The following is a 24,455-nucleotide window of genomic DNA, read 5'->3' on the forward strand; positions in this document are numbered from 1 at the left end:
ATGCTGGGCCATATCTTTCACATTCAACCACACAGTTTACAAATCTGCATTAGCCTTCAATTACTAATTCTGCAGAGCCTCAAGATCAACCAGAGGTTAGACCCTAGGGTCTACTCAGATCTTTCCTGTATATGTGCACAGTCATACACACACACACACACACACACACACACACACACACACACACACACACGATTTTCTAGTTTCCCAGGAATATGTCAGAGCTTTTCAAAGCCCTTATTCTACTATCTCATTACCCAGGCTTTCCTCTGAAACTTATTGATTAGTCTACTGTTTGTACCAACTGTTAACCATTGTGTCCAATAGCAACAACTGAAACATTTGCTTGTAAACATTTTGGCAGATGCTCCAGTATAGCCAATTTAGTACTGGGTAAGTTTGAGTAAGGTGAAATAAAAGTAAGCCTTTTGAGCCAGTATTCCAGGAAACCACTAGATGGGTCGAAATAAGTATATATTTTTTGCAAAAGAGGTATATTCTCTTCACTCCATTATATGTAGTGGGAATGCAGAACTTTATTTTCAAAGATATCACTGATTTGGAAACATGGGATATGACTAGGGTAGGTTTTTAAAAAGCCACATCACTGGGCTGCCTGGGTGGCTCAGTCATTAAGCATCTGACTTTGGCTCAGGTCATGGCCATGATCCCACATCATGAGTTCGTGAGTTTGAATCCCACATCAGGTGAACACAAGCCCCACTTCAGGTGAGCTCAACTCCCGCTTCAGGTGAGCATGAGCCCAACTTCGGGGAAACACAAACCCTGCTTTGGGTGAGCCCTGCCTTTCTCTCTCTCTCTCTCTCTCTCTCTCTCTCTCTCCCTCTCTCTCTCTCTCTCTCTCCTTCTCACCCTCACTCGTGCCCTCTCTCTCTCTCAAAAAATAAAATAAAAAGCCACATCACTGTAAGATTTTGATTAATTTCTGGAGTTCTCAAAAAGTTGATTTCTGAAACGTTGTGCCAGTTTTTTTCACTTTTTATGGAGACATGAATTTTTAGAGTTCCTTAAGTCACCATTCTTCCAGCTATAGGTTTTTCATAGATGTTTCTAGATCTACAGATTTTCTGCTTGTTCTAACAATTACCGAAAATGATTTTAGAAATCTCTTACTGAAATTATTTACTTGTCAACATTTCCTTTCAGTTTCTGATTCACAAATTCTGAAGCTCTTCTAACAGTTGCCTACCTATTTAAAGTTATGTTTCCTTGAATTGGCCCATTTATCATTATGAGATACCTCTGTTAACCCCAGGTAATATACCTTGTCATGATCCCTAAATTGCCTTAAATTGAAAGCCATTCTATCATTCTTATGATTAGTGTTTAACATTTGTTTTTACTTTTAACCTGTGAATTTATATCTAAAGCAGACTTCTTATAGATAGCACATAGTAAAATTTTTCATTTTTTACCTGGCTGGCAATCTGATTGTTTGCATTTAAATCTACCATCTTGCTATTGTTTTGTTTGACCTATCTGTTTTCTAAACCATCTTTTTACCTCTTTTTGATTCCCTAAGTACTTTTTAGAATTCTACTTTATCTCCACAGTTGGTTTATTAGCTATATCCCTTTGTTTTATTCTTTTAGTGATTGTCCTAAGTTTTATAATGAAGATCTTTACCATGGTCTACCTGCAAATGTTATTATGCCACTTCAGGCATAGTATAAGTCTTACAGTGGTATACTTCCATTTCCATCCTTACTATTGTTATTATATATCCTACTAGATATTATAATTTTTGCTTTAGATAATTATCTTCTAAATTTTTGAAATAGGGGGTAAATTTTTTATTTTTTCCCACTCATTTAATATTTTAATTTTTTTAAATTTATTAGCACACATCCAAATTTCAATCTCCTATCACTTGTCTTCCTCTTAAAGAATTTTCCTTGACATTTCTTGTAGTGCAAATCTGCCTATAATCAATTTTCCCAAAATATGTTTTGTCTGAAACATATCTTTATTTTGTCTTCATTTTTGAAGGATGCTTCTATTGGATAAAGAATTCTAGGGTGACAGTTTTTTTCCTTTTATCAATTTTAAGATGACATTGCACTGTCCTTCTGCTTACATAGTTCCTGACAAGATGTCTGTGTCTTTGTTTCTCTGGCTACTCTTAGGATTTTCTCTTTATCACTGTTTTCAGCAATTTAATTATAATGTGCCTTGGTGTGATTTTCCTTGTGTATATCCTGCTGCGGATTCAGTGAGCTTCTCAGATCTAGAGTTTTATAGCTTGCATCAAATCTGGAAAATGATAATAATTATTGAACAGTGTTGTAAGAATTATCAATGTTACATAAATAGCTCAAAATAACACCTTGCATATACTACTCAACAATGGAAATTATTCTGTGATCTGTGCCAGAAACATAGTGAGAAAAAGAAAATAATAATTAAATCTTCCCTTTCAGAACTCAAAATGTATTAAATCTTTTTTCTTCAAAAAGTTCCACCTTGGGGCACTTGGGTGGCTCAGTTAGTTGAGCACCTGACTCTTGATTTTGGCTCAAGTCATGATCTCATGGTTCGTGAGATCAAACCCTGCATTGGGCTTTGTAGTGACAACACAGAGCCTGCTTGGGATTCTCTATCTTGCGCTTTTATCTGCCCCTCCCCAACTTGCATTCATTCACTGTCTCAAAATAAATAAATATTTTTTAAAAGCCCACCTTTAAAAAATTCCCACATTTTTGCCAGTTATAGTTTATTTACTCTCCTTCTTTTGTCTCAATTTCTATATTTTCCTCCTTGTTCCCTATGTATCTAGCTTTCTTTGCACAACCATGAAGTTATATTATACGCAAGTCCCTGTTCAAGAGTTCCTTTTGGGAAGCTCACTACAATTTTCTCTGCAAGAAACATGAGGAGAATGAAAGAAAGTGCCTCTAACTGAAACAAGCTTCTTAGAAATACACAAAATGCATATATACACACAATGTGAACATCTGTGAGCTGCCTCAATTCACTGCATGTGTTGTGAGTCATATTCATCCACATCTAACATTACAACTTTCTTGTAGAGGCCGCTTTGAGACAACAGGCTGGAGCAATGGAAACTTGATCAAGGAAAAAGGGTCCACAGTGACCACCTGGCTAAATACAGACAGGCCTGTCAGGCGACCCACTTCAAATTATCCATAGGCCATAACAGACCAATGGGCTATTTACAACCAGGCACAATTACCAAAAACAGGAAAATTCTGTATGTCCCCATACCTCCTCACCTTCCTCCTTTAAATTCAGCTCCCACCCACTGCCTCACTGCAAACAGTCTCTCCTTTGCTGTCCTGCCCACTGCTCCCTTGCAGTGTGTTCAATAAACTTCTATCTCCTTTGTTCCACCTTGGCTGGATCCTTTCACCGCCTGCACCACTAGCCCCCAGTCAATCAGTTTGCCCCACACTTTAAGGGCTCCCATCCAATCAGGATAGACACCACATTTCTGATTTCAAACAGCCCTGCTTTTACCACTTCACTATAACTCACAAGCTCCAACCCTGACAACATCCACTTCCACAAGCAATCTTTAGACCATTTTCAACATACTGAGTGCCATGGTAAGAAAAAAAAAACTGTCTCTTATCTCAACACTCAACACTATTTAAATACTTCTGAACTCCAAGTACATAGGAGTTTCTCATACCAAGCAACTTTCCCATTCTCTGTGGACACCAACTGGGTGTCCTACAATTCAAATCCATTCTAACAATATCTGCCTAAAGTCAGCATCAGATCCCATCAGTGAAGAGCTCAGTGCCACAGTGCCATCCATCCTGACTTCAGATCTTAATCCCCAGTCTAGGTTGTCATCTGTGCTTCTGAGCAACCAGTTATAAATTAGAGATTTCTACAGCCCCTTCCTCAGGTTCAATAATTTTCTAGAACAGCTCACAGAACTCAGGAAAAGTTTACTTACTAGATTACTGGTTTATTATAAAAGGATACAACTCAGGAACAGTCACATCAAGAGATGCATGGAGCAAAATTTGGGGGAAAGAAAGAGGTCTCCCATGTCCTCTCCAGACACACTACTTTTCCAGTACCTCCATGTGTTCACCAATCCAGAAGCTCTTGGAACCACCTTAGGTTTTTTTTATGAAGGCTACTTTACATAGGCAAGGCTGATTAAATCATTAGCCGTTGGTGACTGAACTCTATCTCCAGTCCCTCTCTGCTCCTAGACTTCAAGGAGCAGGGATGAAAGTGTCAACTCTCTAATCACTCCATTGCTTCCCTTGGCAACCAGCCCCCATCCTGAGGCTATCCAGGAGTCCAGCTACCTGTCATCTCATTAGCATACACAAAAACATTTTTGTAGATTCCAAGAATTTTAGAAACTGTGTCCCCAAAAAAGGGGGGGGGGCAGCAGAGACCAAATATATACATTTCTTACTATGTCACAGTGATATTTACATCATATTTCTTGACCTAGGCATTTAATCTTCACAGAATGCCTAACAGTGCTGGGAAAGTAAAAAATAATTCATGATGACTGTGGTAGAATCAAGAGTGTAAGGCCCAGTGATGCATGTTAGGAAGCCACAATCCAGAAGTGTGGTGTGGTAGCTAGTAGGCACTGGTAATGGTAAAAGATCAGCATCATTAGAACTCTTTTTCTGTGGGGAAATCTTGACTATGCTTTGTAATTTTTGGCTCCTGTCTATTCTCTGAGTCTGATTTCCAGCCTTCCTGCAGTTTTTATAAAGTATCTTACATCCTCCCAATAAATCCCTTTTCTACTTCAATTGCATGGCATTGGTCAGTCATTCTCAACCAAGAACTCTAAGTCCCAGGGTCATCTATTTCTAGACTTAATCTCTGTCACATTAGAAATGATCTTGATAAATCAATTCCAGAAGGTTTAAAAGTCAAGTATTGGTATATTAATTAATCAGGTAAATTCTTAAAATGATTAAATAAGCATGACCTCTTTTAAATTTGAAATTGAATTCCATAATGCTACTATTTATAGAAATTAGAACTCAGGCCAGTTAGGATAAATTTTTTACCTAGTAATTGACACTTTTAAGAAGTTAGGAAATAAATTATTTTAACTTTAAAAAGATAAAAGCCAGTAAAAAGCTGTGCTGTACCCAACTAAGTAACTGGTTTCTATATGAAACTTTAATGAAGATTTTTGCACAACATTTAGCAAGAAAATAATTTCAACATCAATTATGAACACTATCAGCCTCAGAGAATTTAATAAATATTTTCATAGTACTGTGCATATCACGACCTCTTGCTTCTCCCTCCAGTCTCGTGGTTTTAAAAAACATTAATACTCTAAGTTTTCCCAAATTTAAGCTTCAATCCTTGATATCTCCCAGATTTCTATATCCAACTGTATATTTAACATATCCACATGGCTATCTCAAATTTCACACTTCCAAAACCAAATGCCTGATCTTCCACCCCTGCCGTAAATATGCTGTTTTACTAGACTTCCCCATCTCTGAAAATGGGAATGCAATATTTCCAGATGCTCAGGGTAAAAAAAAAAAAATTAGTCCTCTTTACTCTATTTTTCTCAATCCTGAAATCCAATCTATTAGTAAATTCCATTGGCTCTACCTTCAAAATCTAGAATCTAAGCACTTCTCACCACTCTCACTGCTGTCACACCCTAATCTAAACCACAATTGTCTCAGGGTGCCTGGATGGCTCAGTCGGTTAAGCATCCGACCCTTCATTTTTGGATCACATCATGATCTCACAGTTCATGAGATCAAACCCCACATCAGGCTCTGCGCTGATGGTACAGAGCCTGCTTTGGATTCTGTCTCTCTCCCTCTCTCTCTGCTGCTACCCAGCTCACACAGGTGCTCTCTCTCTCTCTCTCTCTCTCTCAAAATAAATAAACTTTTAAAAAAATAGATAAATAAACCATAATCATCTCTACCTGGAATATTACAATAAACTCCTAACTCATCTCTCCATTTCCTTCTTTGCATCCTTTCAGTCAATTTTAACAATGTGGAGTTGATCATTCCAGACATAATTCAGACCATATTATTCTTCTCAAAACTGCCAACAGTTTCCTAGATAATCCATAATAAAAATTAAAGTATTCATAATGACTAATAAATCCCTACATAATCTGTCCTCCTACCATAACCAAGCTCATTTCCTACTACTGTCTCTCAATCGAGTGATTGAGTCCATCACACTGGATTCCTATTATTTCTGGAATAACCTACACATGCACTCTCCTTAGGACCTTTGCACTCGCTCTTTCCTCCACAAATAGCCACATAATTCAGCCCTTCAGCTCTCTCAAGTCTACTCAAATGTCTTCTTAGACAGGACCACACTAACTACTCTTAAAATATCAGTCCTTCTCCCCGCTCCATGGTACTCTCTATTCCCCTTCCTTGTCTTATTCTTCTCCATATCATATGTTTGTATATTGCTGATACCCCTCCACTTAACTATAAACTCCATGACATATAAATTCCATATCTATCTTGTTCACTGATACACAGCCAGCATCTTTATCAGTGTTTGACACATCATAGCTGCTCCATAAATATCTGTTAAATTAACATATAATTTAATTAAAAGCATAGGTAAATACATCATAAAGAATAGTTATATCAGTAACAATACATTTTTAAGCAGTAGTTTTAAATTTCTCAAAACAGCTGAGATGCAATCAAGAATTTCAAGAGAAAGGTTCAAGTATGTAAAAGAAAAAAGATATATAAGAACACTTCTGCCTTAAACACTAGAAGTCATATTATTAACAGACCTGTATTTTTATTCTGTTAAATTTTCAAAGCACTGCATAGTATTATATATATATATATATATATATATATATATATATATATATATATATATATATATAATATTATCAGCAATAACCTCAAAAAGGAACAGGACATGTAAACAAGTAAAATTTGCATGTTTTAATAGGCCTACCAATTTTAAATGATGCTGTTTTGATCATTTCATAGCATCAAACACCAAGAGATTGCTTGGCAATGCAGTAGAATAATTAACCTAATGTACTTTCCTGACCTCATAAATCACATTCTTCAATGCCCCGAGCTCTTGGCACAAAGACCCTGAAAATAAATGCAAAATTCTCACTGTACTAACTATAAAATATTGCAAACACAAGAGCCCTTTATAAATGAATATATTTTTCAACATTGTTCATCTAAGATTCCAATGATTTTGATTTTATAGAAAAAGCAAAAACAAAAAAAGCATTAATGCAGTTACCTTGCCAAAATCTAAAAGTTGACCATCAGTAGTAAATTAGCTTTTCCCTCATTCACCAAATTATATTAGCTCCTATTATATTCCATGAACTCTATTAAGTGTTGGGATTAGAAAAATGAACAGGACAACAAAGTCCTTGCCCTCAAGATTACATTAAAGATGGGAGGAAAAGACCACAAATATATAGCACAAGAAAATATATATTAATAAGTACAATAAAGAAGAGTCAAATAGAGTAAGCAAAAACGAGTAATGGGTGAAGGGTGTCTATTTTGGACAGAGTGCCCTAGAGAGGTCTGAGGAGGTGACAAGTAGACAGGTACTTGAGTAAGTGAGAAAGTAGGCAAACATTTGCAGACAGAGAAAACAGCAAGTACAAATGCCTTCAAGTAGAAAGCCAGTTCAAGGAAAAGTTCAAGCCCAACAGTATTGGACAGGAGTGAGCAATGCTGACAGTGTTAATAAAACTGGTGGGAGAGGGGCACCTGAGTGGCTCAGTCGGTTGGGGGTCCGACTTCGGCTCAGGTCATGATCTCGCGGTCCATGAGTTCGAGCCCCGTGTCGGGCTCTGGGCTGATGGCTCAGAGCCTGGAGCCTGCTTCCGATGGTGTGTCTCCCTCTCTCTCTGACCCTCCCCTGTTCATGCTCTGTCTCTGTCTCAAAAATAAATAAACATTAAAAAAATTAAAAAAAAAAAAAACTGGTGGGAGAGGCAGGAGTCACATTACACTTAGGGTAATGAGAATTAAAATAAATTCTGATAATATCTACCCAGAGAGAGCGTGGAATTCCACAGGTTATGGGCTCAGTCCTACCAGACTGCTACTACCTGCCCCACCCAACCCACTTCAGAGCCAGTGGCAAGCCCAGGCTGTTACTTGTGCTCTTAACCCACCAACTACATATTGAAGGTTCACATCCTTCTCACGTTCCATTAATTTGCTAGAGAGACTTACAGAACTCAGAGAATCATTTCCGTTACGAGATCACAGGTTTATTATAAAAGGATATATATAATTCAGGAACAGACTAAAAAGATATATGAGGGCAAGGTATAGAGACAATATGCTGAGCTTCTATGCCCTCTCCAGGAGCACCACTCCCCACAAATCTCCACAAGTTTCCCAACCTGGAAGATCTCCTAACCCTGTCCTTTTGGGTTTTCATGGGGGCTTCCTTACGTACGCATGACTCATTAAATCATTGATCACTAGCAATGGAATTCAACCTCTAACTCCTCTTCCTTCTCCTAAAGTGGGGCCTGTCAACAAGCTCCTCCCTCAGCCTTGAGTTACCTAATGGCTTTGCAAAAGTAATCTGATTAACATAACAAAAGACACCTTTATTGCTCTTATGTAAGGAAATTCTAAGGATTTTAGGCCCTGTGGGTTCAGAACAAAGAATGAAGACCATACAAATGAGAAATATATATGACCAAACACATATTTCTTATAAATCACAATATCACAATAACCCGGACAACTACAATCTCTTTAGGGTGGAGAGAACAAGAGCCTAATCTGGAGTAGCTTCAAGAGAAAATGGGAGATAAAGAAGTGTTGGCTACAAATATAAACAATTCTTATCATAAACTTTGCTCTTAAAGGGATTAGTGAAAAGCAAAAAGGCCTACATACAAAAACTGTTGCCTTATGTAGAAGAATGCACTCACTGCTAAATCATGGCCCAGAAGAAAAGGGGCCAGAAGAATAAATAACCCAACCTGTCTTTCCTCTCTTTCTTCTGATTTCCTGTTAGTACCTTCCACTGACCTAACACAGACAGAAACCAGAAGACAAGGTGAAGGGAAGTGACAATGAAGAGAATAGATTTTGAAGATGACAATAGTAGCAAATACTTATTATGTATCAGGCATTGATTGAAATGCAATACATGCATTAGCTTATTTATCCTCATGACAACCCTACAAAATGGGCACTTTTATTATCACCGCCATGTTATAGGTTGAAAAATTGGGACACAGAGTGGTTCTGAAACTTGTCCAGAGCCATACAAACAGAAAGTGGCAGAGGAACCAAGATATAAACACAACTATCCTCTTAACCCTTACTCCAAACTCTTCTTTTAAGAAGAGATGTTTACTGTGTCTCCCTCTCTCTCTGCCCCTCCCCTGCTTGCTCTCTCTTTCTCTCTCAAAAATAAATAATAAAACATTCAAACAAATCTTTTTGAAGAAAAGATGTTTATGTGCTAGCAGGCATAATTTAATAGGAAGGTGAATTAATTGCAAAGAGACAAAGAATATTTACAGTAGCATATTCTTTAAGTAAATGAGGAAAACCAGGATAGAACTGTCATGAATCTGCTTCATTTGCCTTTCCAGATCATGTTTTTCCTTTTATTCACCCTGCTCTATTCCTAGGAGGCTGACCTCAACAAACTATGTCATCTGGCTCTTTTGCCCTCTGGCTTCCAGTTCAAGTCCACTAATGGGAGGCACAAGCCGAAGATCAGGGTAGGGAGGAGAGAGGGGTTTGGATGTTTATTTCTCCAGCTCTCTCCTTTTGGGGCCACGGTTTGGCTCCTCTTCGGCTAAAGCCATAGTTTCTAACAGACAGCCCCTCCATTGGTTATAGCTCTCTGTGTTACAGTGATAGCTTGCTCTTCCTGCTCCTTCAGGTCCCCACTATTCTTATTCCCCAAGTGTTTCCATCCCTGGATAGTTCCCATAACTCTGCCCATATCTTTGTGGGTTTTTTTTTTTTTTTACATGTTTATTTCTGAGAGAGAGAGAGAGAGAGAGAGCAGGGGAGGGGCAGAAAGTGAGGGAAACACAGAATCTGAAGCAGGCTCTAGGCTCTGAGCTGTCAGCACAGACCCCAACATGGGACTCAAACTCATGAACTGCAAGATCATAACCTGAGCCAAAGTTGGACACTCAACCAAGTGAGCCACTCAGGCACCCTTTGTAAACAGATCCTTCAATAAACTCTCTTTGAGAAAGCTTTCTGTTACCTTCTAGGACTCTTGACTTGATACTCTATCCAACAGGAGGATTTGGCCTTAGATAAAAAGAGGGACAGGTAATCCACTTTAATAAAAGGGAAGGCAGAATATATGGATACAGATATAGGTAGGTTAGTAGACTAACTGGTAAAAATATAAGGAAGTTCTCTTTTGACTGTTTTTATTGTCTCAGGAAAAAAAAATCAGAAGATAATGTTGCAGAATGTGAAGTGTATTATATTTGAGGAGAAAGAAGGTATGAAATGTTCCCTACAAAAACAAGAAAGTGAACTGTCCAAGAAAAAAAAAGCTTTCTGGTCATAAATTTAAAGTGAAATCAGTTAACAAGATTGTGTATATTTCTTCAGCTACATTTGGCTTCATTGGTGCAGGCATGGAAGAGACAGAGATTGGGTTAACCACAGGTTGGATTTTGCCAGCAGATGGCAGGAACAGCAAAGAAATTGAAGATGTATGCAAATGGTTAATTATAGCAATGAATCATGTATTCTAAGCTGGGTAAGGAGAGACATGAGGACTTATGGTAGCTACAGATCATGAAAATATATAGCACTGATCGTTTAGCAGTGCTTATGGGATCAAAGAAAGATGATAAGGGAAATACAGAAATGAACAGGATCAAAAAAGGTGATGAGTGGTGGTCAGAGTGGAGATTTTAGAGGGACATGATTATTAAATAATGATAAGATGTAGAATAAAACATAAGAGTAAGTGGCTGACATGTGATAAAAGAAGAGATTATTGCTAAAAAGGAAATCAAAGAACTCATCCAAGGAATAGATTGTCCACAAACAAAGCCAAAATAATGATAATATTTCAAATTTGAAAGTATAAAATTATTGCAGACTATTACTAAAGCAGTGCTCCATAGGGTTAATAAGGTTAAGACTAACAGAAAATTTAAAACTTGGTTTTCAGAGACCTGTTTCTTCTTAATCACCTATTGTTTCTTTTCAGAAACCACTAAAAAATCCAATAGCGGTCTCCACAGAGACCTGGCCTGACAGAAATGAAAGCCACCAATATGGTTCCAGCCTATGAACAAGCAAAACTCTGCATTCCTTACCAGAGATGACAAGTTTAAGATCCCATATACTTTATATCAGCTCCGAGCATGCCCACAGCCCCTCCCTTGGTCCTGAAGATGACCTCCTAATGGCAGGAGCCAAATTTTGCTTCATTTTAATGTTAAGTCTGCACCTCAAAATGAACATGGGATGACTGTTATATATATTTGCTCAGTATGCATGTCCCATATTTCCTCATGAATAGTGATAAATTTCCCTGTCCTTTTCAATCCCTAGGATTACAAAAATTTGTTCTAATCTCCATCAAGGGAGACAAATTTGAGCCAGCCTCCTATCTCCTCGTATGACTATCTCTCAACTAAACTCTTTCCTTGCTTCATACAAGGAAATCCTTGTCTCGGTGATTGGCTCTGGTGTGTATCGGGCATTACTGTCTATTTTCTACAATGCTCATTCAATATGCAGAGTCACTATTCCTCTCCATAATTATCCATGTTTATAAATAAAGTCATTAGCTCACCTCCTTCCATGTTACAATTATAAATACTCAAACTTGGGAAATGGAAGTATCCTGCACCAAAATTGGTTTAGTACTTACAGAGAGCTGTTAAATATGTTTAATTTCCCAAATTTCCAGGGGCTGCCTTCTAGAGAGGTTTTTTTGTTTGTTTGTTTGTTTGTTTGTTTTTTTAATGTTCGTTTTTGAGAAAGAGAGACAGAATGCAAGCAGGGGACAGGCAGAGAGAGAGAGAGGCACAGAATCCAAAACAAGCTCCAGGCTCTGAGCTGTCAGCACAGAGCCCAATGTGGGACTTGAACTCACAAACTGTGAAATCATGACCTGAGCCAAAGTTGCTTAACCGACTGAGCCACCCAGGTGCCCCTCCCATTCTAGAAAGTTTTAAAAATTAGATTTTATGAGAAAAATGGCAGAAAAATGTAAACATGTATCCTGAAAATTTATAATGGAGTTCTGCACCTAAAATAATCAAGTTTTGTTCATGCACCAATTATCTCAATTAATGAAATTTAAGACTCACCTTCATATTTATAATTATTGTCCTATTTTGATCAGTTGAAGAGCTCTTAAACTCTTCTTCAAGAAACTTTTGCAGAAACTATTTCTAAAGCATGAAGCTTATTTCTGAAGTAATTATTAATTTTTAAGTGGCTTATTTTTATAACTCAAGGTTTTTGTGAAAGTATTGTTTAATATTCTGTATAATTTGTTTCTGTGAGCTTATTAAAAGTGCCTTAAAATTCTAGGGATTCATGATCAAGGCATTTTGTAAGAAACGCCATGCCCAATGGAGTTTTGTGGTTCTAGGTACATTTGATGACTCAATTTGCATATATACATATAGCCTACAAAGAGAATGCTAATTTTATGGTTTCGTGAAGGTTTATTATTTTGACAGCAAACTGGAAAATGAATATAAAGTAGAACCCAGGGACTCAGAAACTAGAAATCAGGGAAATTTATGCTGCATAGTGTATCTGTAGGTTATTACCAGAATGTTTAGAATTCCTAATATAGTGTAAGAAGTTCCAAGGCTTCTGAGCAGCAAATAATGTAGGGGATAAGTGTTTTCTTAAGCAACTCTTAGGACCAATTCATGTAAACAAACTTAAGTAGATCAATGCACCTCATTTTACACCATGCCTATCTTTTGCCAGAAACCAGAACTAACAGGATGAAAGGGAAGACTTTCCTATCATATTCTTGTCAAATAATTCCTTTCCCATTGCTCCTTCTTGTGATTAATCTTTTTCAACACTCAATCCCAAATTTGAAAAGAGTATGAAGTTAGAATCTACATTGAGAGCTATGTTCAATATAATGGAGTCTCGTGTAAAACATACACTACACCATGGATGTGCAAGCAAATTGTATAGATCTTTACTGTGTCCGTGGCTTATCCAGCTGCCTCAGAAACCCAAAATCCCTATAGTCTACCCATCATTCTGCTTATCTCTAAAATAATGCCCAGCTATATGTGAGTAAACAATTCTGGAGGGGGCATACAGTTTATCTGCCATCATAGCCATCATACTCTTGGGGGTAGAAATAGGTTGTATTCACTGGATTTAAATGCTGTTCTCTGCTCCTCTCGTCCTGAAGCAATGTCCCTGTCCATATGGTCATTGAGCATACTGATGGCCACTCATGCAGTCATTCTCTCAGCTCAGACAAAGCTCCCAAGTGCTCAACCTGGATGACAACACTTACCTTGGGTTCTACTGGCACTATACTCCTACATTTCTCCCTAAGGACATATTACAATTTCCACCCAGCAAAGACATTGACCAGAACTTTCCTGAGATGCTGACCCAATGCCAGCAACTGCCTACCTTCAGATTTCCTATTATGTAGTAAAAAGTAAAACCCTACTTACATAAGCTTTCTACTCCTTTCAAATGAGTACATTTCTAACTTAAGCAAGAATCTAACATAGTACCAGGCATGCAGCAACACTCACTTATTCATCATTCATTTAATAAATATTTATTTAATGGCTAATATGTGTTAGCACTAAGCTAATATAACAGATACAGCAATGAATAAGAGAAGCAAGATGGCTGCTCTTATCAAATCTACATTTTAGTGGAGAGACTCATGAAAAAAACACATAAACAAAATTTCACATAGTGATCCACACAGTCACAAAAATAAAAAAAGTAATGTGATAGGTATGACTTGGGGGTGGGGTGGAAATGGGAAGTGAGGTAGAAAGGCACTTTAGAGGCACTGAGAGCTAAATAATGATATAAGCCAATAAGGCAAAGATTTGGGTAGAAACGTACTCCAAACAAAAGAAAAGCATGTCATGAACAGCATTTAGGAACAGAGAGAAGGCCATGTGGCTGGAATGTAGTGAGTAGAGAAGAGATGAGATGAGACGTAGGCAGAGGAGATGGGGAACCTTACAGGTGAGAAGTTGGAATTTATAACGATAATAGATACGACTAGGAGGTTTTAATTAATAAACAGTATTTAAACGTTTTTAATGGGTACCTGGCTGGCTCAGTTGGCAGAGCATGTGACTTTTGAACTCAAGGTCATGAGTTCAAGCCCCACACTGAGTGTAGAGATTACTTAAATAATAAATAATAAATAAATAAATAAATAAATAAATGTTTATTTGTTGTTTTTTTAAGAATAAACATTTTTAGGGGCACCTGGGTGGCTCAGTCGGTTAAGTGTCTGACTCTTGATTTCAGCTCAGGTCATGATCTCACAGTTCGTGAGTTCAAGCTCCACATCGGGCTCTGTGATGACAGCATGGAGCCTGCCTAGGATTCTCTCTCTCCCTCTCTCTCTGTCCCTCCCCTGGTTGCTCACTATCTCTTTCTCTCTCTCAAAAATAAATAAATAAATGTAAAAAATAATATATTTTTTAAAAGAATAAATATTTTTAAACAAACACAATACACTAACATGAATTTGACCAGTTAAGTAATTCCTTATGATTTTACTGGTTAATCCAAATAACTTTTATTTCAAAGTACTTATCACTATAGTACTTGTTTAATGTCTGTCTCTCTTAGCAGATTACGTACTCTATGAAAATAGGTTCACATGTCTCTTGTCACTAAATTCCCAGAGCCTGATACAGTATCTCTTAGATAGCAGGGGTTCAAAATGTATTTTGTCAAATGAATGAAATTTAATGACAGAATATTCCATATCAGACATGTGCTACACACTGAATTAGAATCAGTCCCTGCATTCAAGAAGCTCACAGCTTACATAAGGGAAACTAACATGTAATCAATTAACAGTAATACAATGTAATATCTGCCTTACCAGAAACATGAACAAATACAGAAACATAAGGAAGAAAGTGACTAATTCTGCTTAAAGGTAAGAAAAGTGTTAAGGAAGTTTTTAACCAAGAAAGTAACAAATACTTATTTCTTTGAGATGAACGTTTACACTAAGAAAAAAACATCTACATCATGTTCTATTAATTTTTTTAGTTCTATAGTTCAAAAGATCATACGCTCTATTGAAAAAAAATTAATATATTATTATCATAATATTTCAAGACATCTAGAAAGGCCTATTCCTAAAATAATCTTATAGAATTTTCTCTATGTTTTTATTATGCATATCAAATCCCTACATCTGAAAGTTAAATTCAAGGTTAAAATATTCATAATATTATTACAATAGCTTTGGGAAAACCTAGATGGGCAAACCTATAGTGTTCTGCTTTTTTGCCACCTGCCATAGATCAGTGACAGTGATCATTACCAAATTCTTATTTATTCTGTACTTAAGCAGAAATCACCCAAATCCTTTCATGTTCTCAAAGTTTTAGGGTTTCACTACATTCCTCTGTAGGGAAGTCTCACATGCCATCAAAATAAATTAATTTTTCCTATTTCAGCTATAGCACAAATAAAATTATTTCATTTAGAAACAACCAGCCTTATAAGCATCCAAAGTACATAAATTTTGTTAAATGGTGCCATCTGGTGACATAAATTCTCCAGCAAAGATACAGAGTCCAGAGCCAAGAATGGCATCCAACTCTTTTGATGGCATCTAATGTGAAGTGTCAAATTTAACTTAAGATATACTTGATTCCATGTGACATGAAACACACAACTAATCACACTCAGTATATGACAGTTTAACAAAGGGCTATAATAAGGATTGTTTGGGCCACATTTTACATTACCACTCCTGTTTGTCCAAGTTTACCTTCAAATTTAAATAAGCCTTTGGAAGAGACTTAAGTTTAATGTGATGCTTTATCTAATTCCTAGACATTTTAAAAACATAAATGTATTTATAAACATAAATAACATAAGAACCCTTGTTCTCGTCACATCCGTTTCCTCGCTGTCCTTCTGACCTCCATGAATCAGTATAATTTTCATCACCTCAAATACCAATTCCCTAAGAGAGCTTTCCCTGATTCCACTGCAAAGGTTAAGCCTCTTTTCATAGCACCCTCTCCTTGTCCTTTGTATCATTTACCATAATTGTAAACATAACTATGCAATTTTGTTTAAAGCTTGTCTCCCCAGTATATATCACAATGCCAAGCACAATGTTCAGTAAATATCTTTTGAATGAATGGATGGATGGAAAAAATGTCCTTTTCTATCCTCTTCTTACCCAAATCCTATCATCGACAAGACCCAGCTCAAGTTTACATTTTATATAAGAGCTTTCCTACCAACACCAATGTACCATGATCCCATGCTTCTCTAAACTCCTACAGCAGCTTGGCCTAGCCTTCAGAGTTTAGTCCTTGATTTATATCCTGTCTTGTACTTGTTTGTATATATGTGAATATTACCTTCCCAATTGACCTTAACCTCCTTAAGGGAAAGGATTTTGTCGTTAGTAATACCAATTGCGGGGGCGCCTGGGTGGCGCAGTCAGTTAAGCGTCCGACTTCAGCCAGGTCACGATCTCGCGGTCCGTGAGTTCGAGCCCCGCGTCAGGCTCTGGGCTGATGGCTCAGAGCCTGGAGCCTGTTTCCGATTCTGTGTCTCCCTCTCTCTCTGTCCCTCCCCCGTTCATGCTCTGTCTCTCTCTGTCCCAAAAATAAATAAACGTTGAAAAAAAAATTAAAAAAAAAAAAAAAAAGATTTATGGACATAAAAAGTATTCTACTATAACACAAAATCTGACATGCAAGGGATAAGCACTTTTCTAAGATGTTGCTACTGGCAAGGTTTTAAGGAAAATAGCACTTTACTGTCCATTCTCTTCTAAATATTTCCCCAAAAGACCTCCTCACACACTGCAGTGAAATAAGAGGAAATATAATCAGATCAAAAGGTTAATAAGATTTTAAAGGGTCTGAAACTCATTAAGTATATATGCATAGTTCTATCCATAATTGTATGAGTAATAAATAAAGAATAAAAAATTTTTCAATAAGGTATAAAAGCAAAGGACATTTGAGGTACATATCTGAGAATAAACTGACCCATTATATTATTAAAATGTTTCTTGCAAATAATTATAGTGGTAATGGAAATCTTTAAATATTCAAATAGCATCTGGAAGAGAAGTATCAAAATAATAAAAACATTTCCATCTTGCTCCTTCATCACCTAAATGAAGAATAAATAACCTAATAGAGTAGCTGGAAAAACTGAATGTTTTAAACTAAATAAAAGATACCTAAATTAATTTGTAAAATATCACAGAAATCCAATTTACTTATATTCAAAATCTGTAGAGCTAATAATGTAATCATATAAAACTGTGATTATCATTGGACAAAACTTTTACCTTAGTTTTACCACAAGATGTCACCCTAAGCCCAACATCTAAATGTGCAGCTCCTAGCACATTGTTGTTTAAAGGATTTTTCTTTTTTCTACATTAATGAACACTAATTACTAACTTTTTTAAAGTGAGTTTTTCCACTATCAGTTATTGATAGATGGAAAATTAAAACAAAGTATACCGAAACTCAAGGAGGTAGAAAGTTAATCAAACAGTTGATCATTGTCTACATTTAGCATATATCCTATTAACAATAAAAGGAATGTCTCTTACCATAGGATTTTATATTCTACTTTGACTTTATTTTAAAAATTTTTAAAGAATAAACATATTGCTTTCATAATCTGATAAAGTTATTATTTTAAAAATTAAAAAACAATACCTTTGTCACCGCCTTCCACCGCACAATCACAGAACCCACGTGTAAAATGCTTTCATGCACTATAATAATGGCCAAAATTATGTAGACAGAATTCTGTATTCACAGATAATACCATCTAAGACATAGTAGCGTGTGGGATTTTTTTTTAAAGCATATGATGGAAGGACCACAAAAGGAGACTAGTATTCATTTTTGAAGTGATGCTTTTCATCTGTCGAGAGAAGGCTTGGTTTTCTGGTGATATGTAAACATTATAGTCCATCTTGAAATAATAATATTTTACTTCACTACCCACTTGTGCTGGGTTTTCTGCATTATGGTTCCTTTCTCTATTTAACTGAGATACATGAAAGGTATTATTTCAATGTACTGGCTGTCTGAATATCAGAACAGGTGAAGCCACTATGTTCCATTACTTGTAACAGAAAAAAAGAGGAGGGTAGGGTAGGAGGTAGCCAGTTCAAACAGAAAGTTACAGACCATCAACAATGCTCTATTTATCAATAACTCCCTACTTATCCTTTTATAATGATATAATCCCCTTGAGCTTGCAGAGGGCTACCTGGTTTTTCTTCTTTTGAGTCCTTAAAGAAAATACACAGTGAAACACTCAAACATTCAATAATAATAAAATTAGTTATCAGTTATCAACCCACATAGAACTGAAATGAAAATTATGTTTTGTTGCATAATGTTGCTCCAATCTTTGCAGTCTGGTTTATCCCAAAATGACTTTTAAAGACTAGCCAAAGCAAATCTATCCATTCCAAGCTGACCACCAGGATTACTTATATAACAGCTTTTTACAGATTATTGTTGCCTTTCATTTTATTAGAGAAATTCAAACTATGCTATAGGCTTTTTGCCAAGATATTTATCACTCACCCAAAACAATGGCAAAACGTAATTCTTTGTCATTCGTTTGCCCTTTTATTCCCCATATAATATTGTGATACCAAATGGCGACATTACCAAAGCATAGTAAAAGTATCTAAAGCATCTAACAATACTCTTCCTAAATCAAGTTCTCAAAAATTCAAATTCTCAAAACACTTGGCAAGAGTCAACTAAGCACATCATACAAATCTACTTAGAGATACTGCCATTCAGTTAATAACCTTTACTAATTATCAACTAGATGAAACTATTAATTTTTAATTGAGAAATCTGTGGTTTAAAAATGTTCTCCAAAATACTATTCTCTAATGGCAGGATTAATTTAAATTCTGTAAGACTCCATTTAGAGTTGTTTTTATTGAATACCACTAAGATGATTATAGTTATTTGTGTCATTAATTCTTACCAGCCACAAAAAAAATATTTTAAAGAAATTAATCCACAGGCAAAATAATCCTATAAAGCTTTTTACTTCTATTTTTATTCAATAGCTGAATTTTAGATTTTCAAAATTTAATGGTTTTTTTAAATTACATTCACACCATAAGGCTGGAGTTTTTGTCCGTAAGGGTAGACATAATAAAAACATACATAAAATGTTTTCAAAATTAATCCAAATGGGTTTTACATCCATCACTTTTAGATTTTACATCCATCACTAACAGACCTGAAAAAATAATGGGAATATGTAGTAGACTCAGTTATTTCTGTAAAATGTACTGTTTAAGCATAGTAAAATACAGTATAATTGAGTGGGTTTTTTTAATTGTTTAGTTAGTTGATTAAAGTTAGTTTTTGTTTGTTTATATCTTTTGCTAGTTTAACTATTAAAATATTATGCCAAGAATGAAAAGTTATCTGCATAAATGCAAAACATACACATATAAAGACACACATACATAAGCCACACAATCTTTAACACATTAGAGATTAAACTAAGATTGACATTATGTGGTTAAATTCATGACAAATTGACAAAAGTTCCAAAGCACTGAGATCTTCCTCAATAGAATTTTAAATATGGATCATAAACTTTCGTAAGAGAAGCAAAAGATGAAAAGAGTATTTTAACTTTTGTTTTAAGAGAATAAAAGTACAACTAAGAGGCTGAGTAGAAATGACCCATTATGTTTCATGCTATATAGCCTGTTCCTTCTCTAGAGGGAGGTAGGTTCCTTCTCCAGCATTTGTTGTCAGTTTTTTTGGCAACAAACCACTCAGATTTCTTCCCGTGTAAACTTCCCTTCCTATACAAATCATTCTTTAAATATTCATAGTTTTAATAACTACTCTATTTTTTCTACTTTTTAACAGTTCTTTTTTAGGTTAGCCTTAAATAAGGAAAAGAAAAAAAAACAGAAAACACAAATCTTTTCCTCCACTATCATGGAAAATTATTCCAGTTTAAGTTTGGTTAACATTAGGTTCTTTGACCACGTTACTCAAACTATTAAGCCCAATTCTGACCATTATAATGATAACTTTTTAATACATACCTAGCAGAGCTTGGAATAAGCTGCTCTTAAAGATACCCATCACCTTTTTAACAGCATTTTTCAACTGCTGTTCCTCTGGTTTCCTTAATTTTTTGCAGTATTCTTCCAGTAATGATAAAGCTCGGTCAGTATCTGAAAAACATGATTTTAAAATTCTGTCTTATAGTCCTGGAAAAATAGGAACCTCATATATAACATGAAATGTACAAGTAATAAGAAGATGCATAACTTTTCATTATAAATTCCATATAATCAATAGATTCTCAAGAATATTTTTATTGATTTTTGCCCAATTCTTTTAATCAGAGCCAACTTAGGGTTGTAATTGATAAATGTAGTTTCAACATAAATGTTGGTTGATTTTTTTTGTTACATTAATAAGATAAAAATGAAACAACAAAGATGGCTTATGTTATAAACCTCCACTCACTCCTTCATCAATTTTGTGATTTCTTTGCTGAATCAAATAATTTTTTAGTAGTGGACAAATACTTCCTCAATGTCTATGCTAATCACAGTGTAACAGCTAGAGACATAATATACTTTTACCTAGCACTTGCGTTAACATTTTCTGTATCACTTTTTTAGCAGAACAATAAATCAAGCCCTGATTTGTAGCATTTGCAATATCCAAGGTGTAAATATTCCCACCATGGCCAATTTCAAGATACCCACATGACTTAACTGAATGCAGACCCGGGAATTGATCACAGAGCTTTCCCACCATACAGATACAATAGTTGCAAATAACCTCAAGAACATACGTAGTATCAAAATGTAGAAAAATATTAGGAAGTGATGAGTTTTGAGTATTTATTACTTTTATTTTTAACATAATTCATTTAATGTAAGTTTACATAACTTAATGTTCAGACGGCTGCATTTAAACCAGTTTACAAATGTGTTAAAAATGTAACAGTAGGCTCTTACAAACTGACGTGAGCCCATTCCAGCACACCAATGCTTCCAAGGTAGCACTATCTTCTGGCTTTTCCTCCTATATCATGACTGCCCTTTGTTCACTTTCTCTGGTTCCTTCTCATTCCTCAAGCCTCTAAACATCTGGAGACTCCTCTCTATTCTCATTCCGTAGGTAACTTTAGCAAGTCTCCTGGGCTTTAAATATTATCGGAACCCTTAAGACTCCCACGTTTATATTTATAGCTCAGGCATTTCCCCTTGAATCCCAGTCTCATATTAAACTGTACACTCAACATTTCCATTTGGATGTCGAGTGAGCATCTCAAACTTAACTTGTCAAAACTGAACTCCAGATCTTATCTACCTTTACTGCTTCTCCTGCAGTTGTTCTCTCTCGTCCTTCCAATTTTTCAGGCCAGAATCCTTGGAGCCATTTGTTGTTCTCCTTTTCTAATTCTCTACATATAATCCATCAGTGAATTCTGTTGGCTCTAACATCAAATACCACCACTATCATTTGCTCGTACTACCACCTGGTGCACCAATATCTACTACCCCCTGCATTATTGCAATAACCTCCTACCAACCTACATGCTACCACCTTTGCCTTCCTGCAGACTTTTCTGAACACAGCAGCCAGAAAGATCATAAGCCAGATAATGTCATCCCCAGTTCAAATCCTCCAGTGATTCCCCATCTCACTTAGCTTAAGACTACCTCACTGATTTCAGCTATTACTCCTCTCCCCTTGCTCAGTCTACTCCAACCACAGTGGTCTCTGCTCATTCTCACATATACTAAGAACTCTCCTACCCCAGGGTCTCTATACCTACTATTCTGCCTAATTATTCTTCCTTCAGATATCCATAAAGCTTGTTCCTTCACTTCCATATCTCTGCTCCTATACCACCGTATCAGTGAGGTCTTCCCAAATTTTCCTCTATAACATAGCAAATCTTAAGTTTACTCCATTGAAAGAAGGGAGAATTTCAATAGGCAGTCAGGAGTGGAGACGGATGTCATGTAATTAGTTTGTCACCTAAAAAGGTTATAAATAAAAATGAATGTTGATGCACAGGGAGCCCTCTCCAATTTTAAAGCAAAGCATAAACATATGCTAGTACATTTGCACAGAATTTTGATTTTTTAAATGCTTTCATACTTTGCCCAATAAGATATTTTAACTCTTTGAGTCAAGAACCAATATTTGAACTCACATTTTGACAACAGTTAAAAAATCAGCTGTTTCCCTGAAATGATAGTAGCTTATAGATCTCATACTCTAATTCATTCCTAACCACTAATGTAAGTAATCAACAATACCATAATTATACCTTCCTCAGTACTTCTACGTATCTTTGGGCTCCAGATTTCAAGCTTTAGTCTTTTTCATCCCTTCATTTGTTAGGTAGTTTTTGAAAATGTACTTAAACCTAGGCATCTTTTTTTTTTCCTTTTTTTTACAATTATATTTTTAAGCTCTTTTTTAGCTTTGTGTCATTTTTGTAGGTATTCTCTTACTCTGATCTTTTATTCTTGTGAATAAAACTCATTTAAAATGAATTTTGAATTTAACGATACATTAAAAAAAGGTATCAACAGCATTTCCATAATCACATCTGTAAATATAATTTGTTAGATAAGAGGACTTCCACTAATTCATTCAACACATATTTACTGAATAACTACCCAGGGAAGACACTGTATTGATTCTAAGCAGCTAGATGTTCTCTAAACCAATAAAGCTTATTATGCTTCTCATCTCTGTATGAGAAAAACCTGACACATAAAATAAGATGCTAGAATATAAGAAAAACAAATGGTCAAATATGGTCAAGTTTCCCTTAGACTTTTGCATGCCAGCATCTAGTGCTGGAATTATGGCTGCCCTTTTTTCTTCTTTCGGTTGTCAGTAATGATCACCTTCTTGTGTCAATTCCATTATGCCCTTTAGCTCACTCTACCGAAATTCTTATTTCTGAATAATGAGAGCATAATATCCAGGGTAACCTAAAACTAGATACCTGTGAAAAGATGAAAACATAAAGCAAAAAAATAAAAAAGACAAGATGACAAGGATCCTGTTTTATGAGACAAAAACCCCTAGCCAGATGTTGACAAGTTGGATAAAGTAGAAAATTGAGATAATTATCCAAGCAGCACTAATACTTTAATTGACATTCAAATAACCAGTTAGAAGTGGAGAATTTTTCACCTGAATTGCCAGTATAATGACCACAATTCTCTTCTCCTATTTTCTTCATTAAAAGAAATCTATCTTCATAGGACTCCACCATCTACTGGAAGAATGAAACTACATTTGGACTACCTGAAGGCAGACACAAGAAGAAATGGAGAGTGGGGAATAATTTTGCAAAATAAAAATTTTTGCAGGAAATATGCAATGCAATGCAATGCAAAGGACATAGTGACTGTTACATAATTGCAATTGTAGGTAATCATGTGTCAGCTAATTAAGGTTCAACTTCTTGGTTTAAGAATAGCATTTCCAGAAGTTATAAATAATTTGGGACAGGTAATTTAAATTCGAAACAGTGAATGGCAATAGTGCTAACAAATGAGCTTTTAAAAAAAAGAAAATATGACACATAAAATTATTTGCCACAACTTAAAAATGGACAAATGACAGAATATATGGTGTTAAGAAAATTATGATGAAAGTATAGTAGGAGAAAAGGTGAACTTAATACACAAATCTTTAAGAGCAGAGCAGTTAGAATAATGAAATTCCTTTACGTAAATCTATGCAAATTTTTTTATAGCTCAAAAAGAACTTCTACATGCATTTTATCTGATTCTCACCACTAAGAAGTCATATCAGGTCTAATATACAGGAAACTTAAATCCATAGTAGCTTGTCCAAGAGCACAGAGCTACTAAATAACATATTTGGAGCTTAATGTTAAAGCTTTTGATTGCAAGTATAGTGTTCTCTCCACAATACTACCCTTAATCCTTCAGAACAGAATTGAGTAAATTGCTATAAAAAAAAAAGAAAAGAAAAGAAAAGAACTTGGTCAATCAGACATAAATTGTTTGGGTGAATTTTAAAATCTAGTGTTAAATGTTGAATAACTAATTTTCACAAGCATGCAATTAACATAAAAATTGTATTCATAACATAAATAAATAACATATAAATGGCCCTACCTTTAAAAGTCTGGTAGATCAAAATAATAAGTTCTTTCTTACTAGAATTAAGT

At 35.6% G+C, this 24,455-nt stretch overlaps 1 protein-coding gene across 10 annotated transcripts in view; it reads right to left on the reverse strand.

Moving 5' to 3' along the window:
- The window catches only part of DLG2 (discs large MAGUK scaffold protein 2), a 2,060,086-nt gene that overhangs the window by 2,023,802 nt on the left and 11,829 nt on the right, over positions 1-24,455 (reverse strand). For all 10 annotated transcript variants that reach the window (XM_086678450.1, XM_086678461.1, XM_086678456.1 and 7 more), the window contains one exon: positions 20,311-20,442. In XM_086678450.1, coding sequence (XP_086534576.1) covers positions 20,311-20,442 — 132 coding nt within the window. Of the gene's footprint in view, positions 1-20,310; positions 20,443-24,455 lie in introns of those variants that run through there.

Source organism: Puma concolor, chromosome D1 (genome assembly GCF_028749965.1).
Source record: "Puma concolor isolate L17-30 chromosome D1, mPumCon1.1.hap2, whole genome shotgun sequence".
NCBI classification, from domain to species: Eukaryota; Metazoa; Chordata; class Mammalia; order Carnivora; family Felidae; genus Puma; species Puma concolor.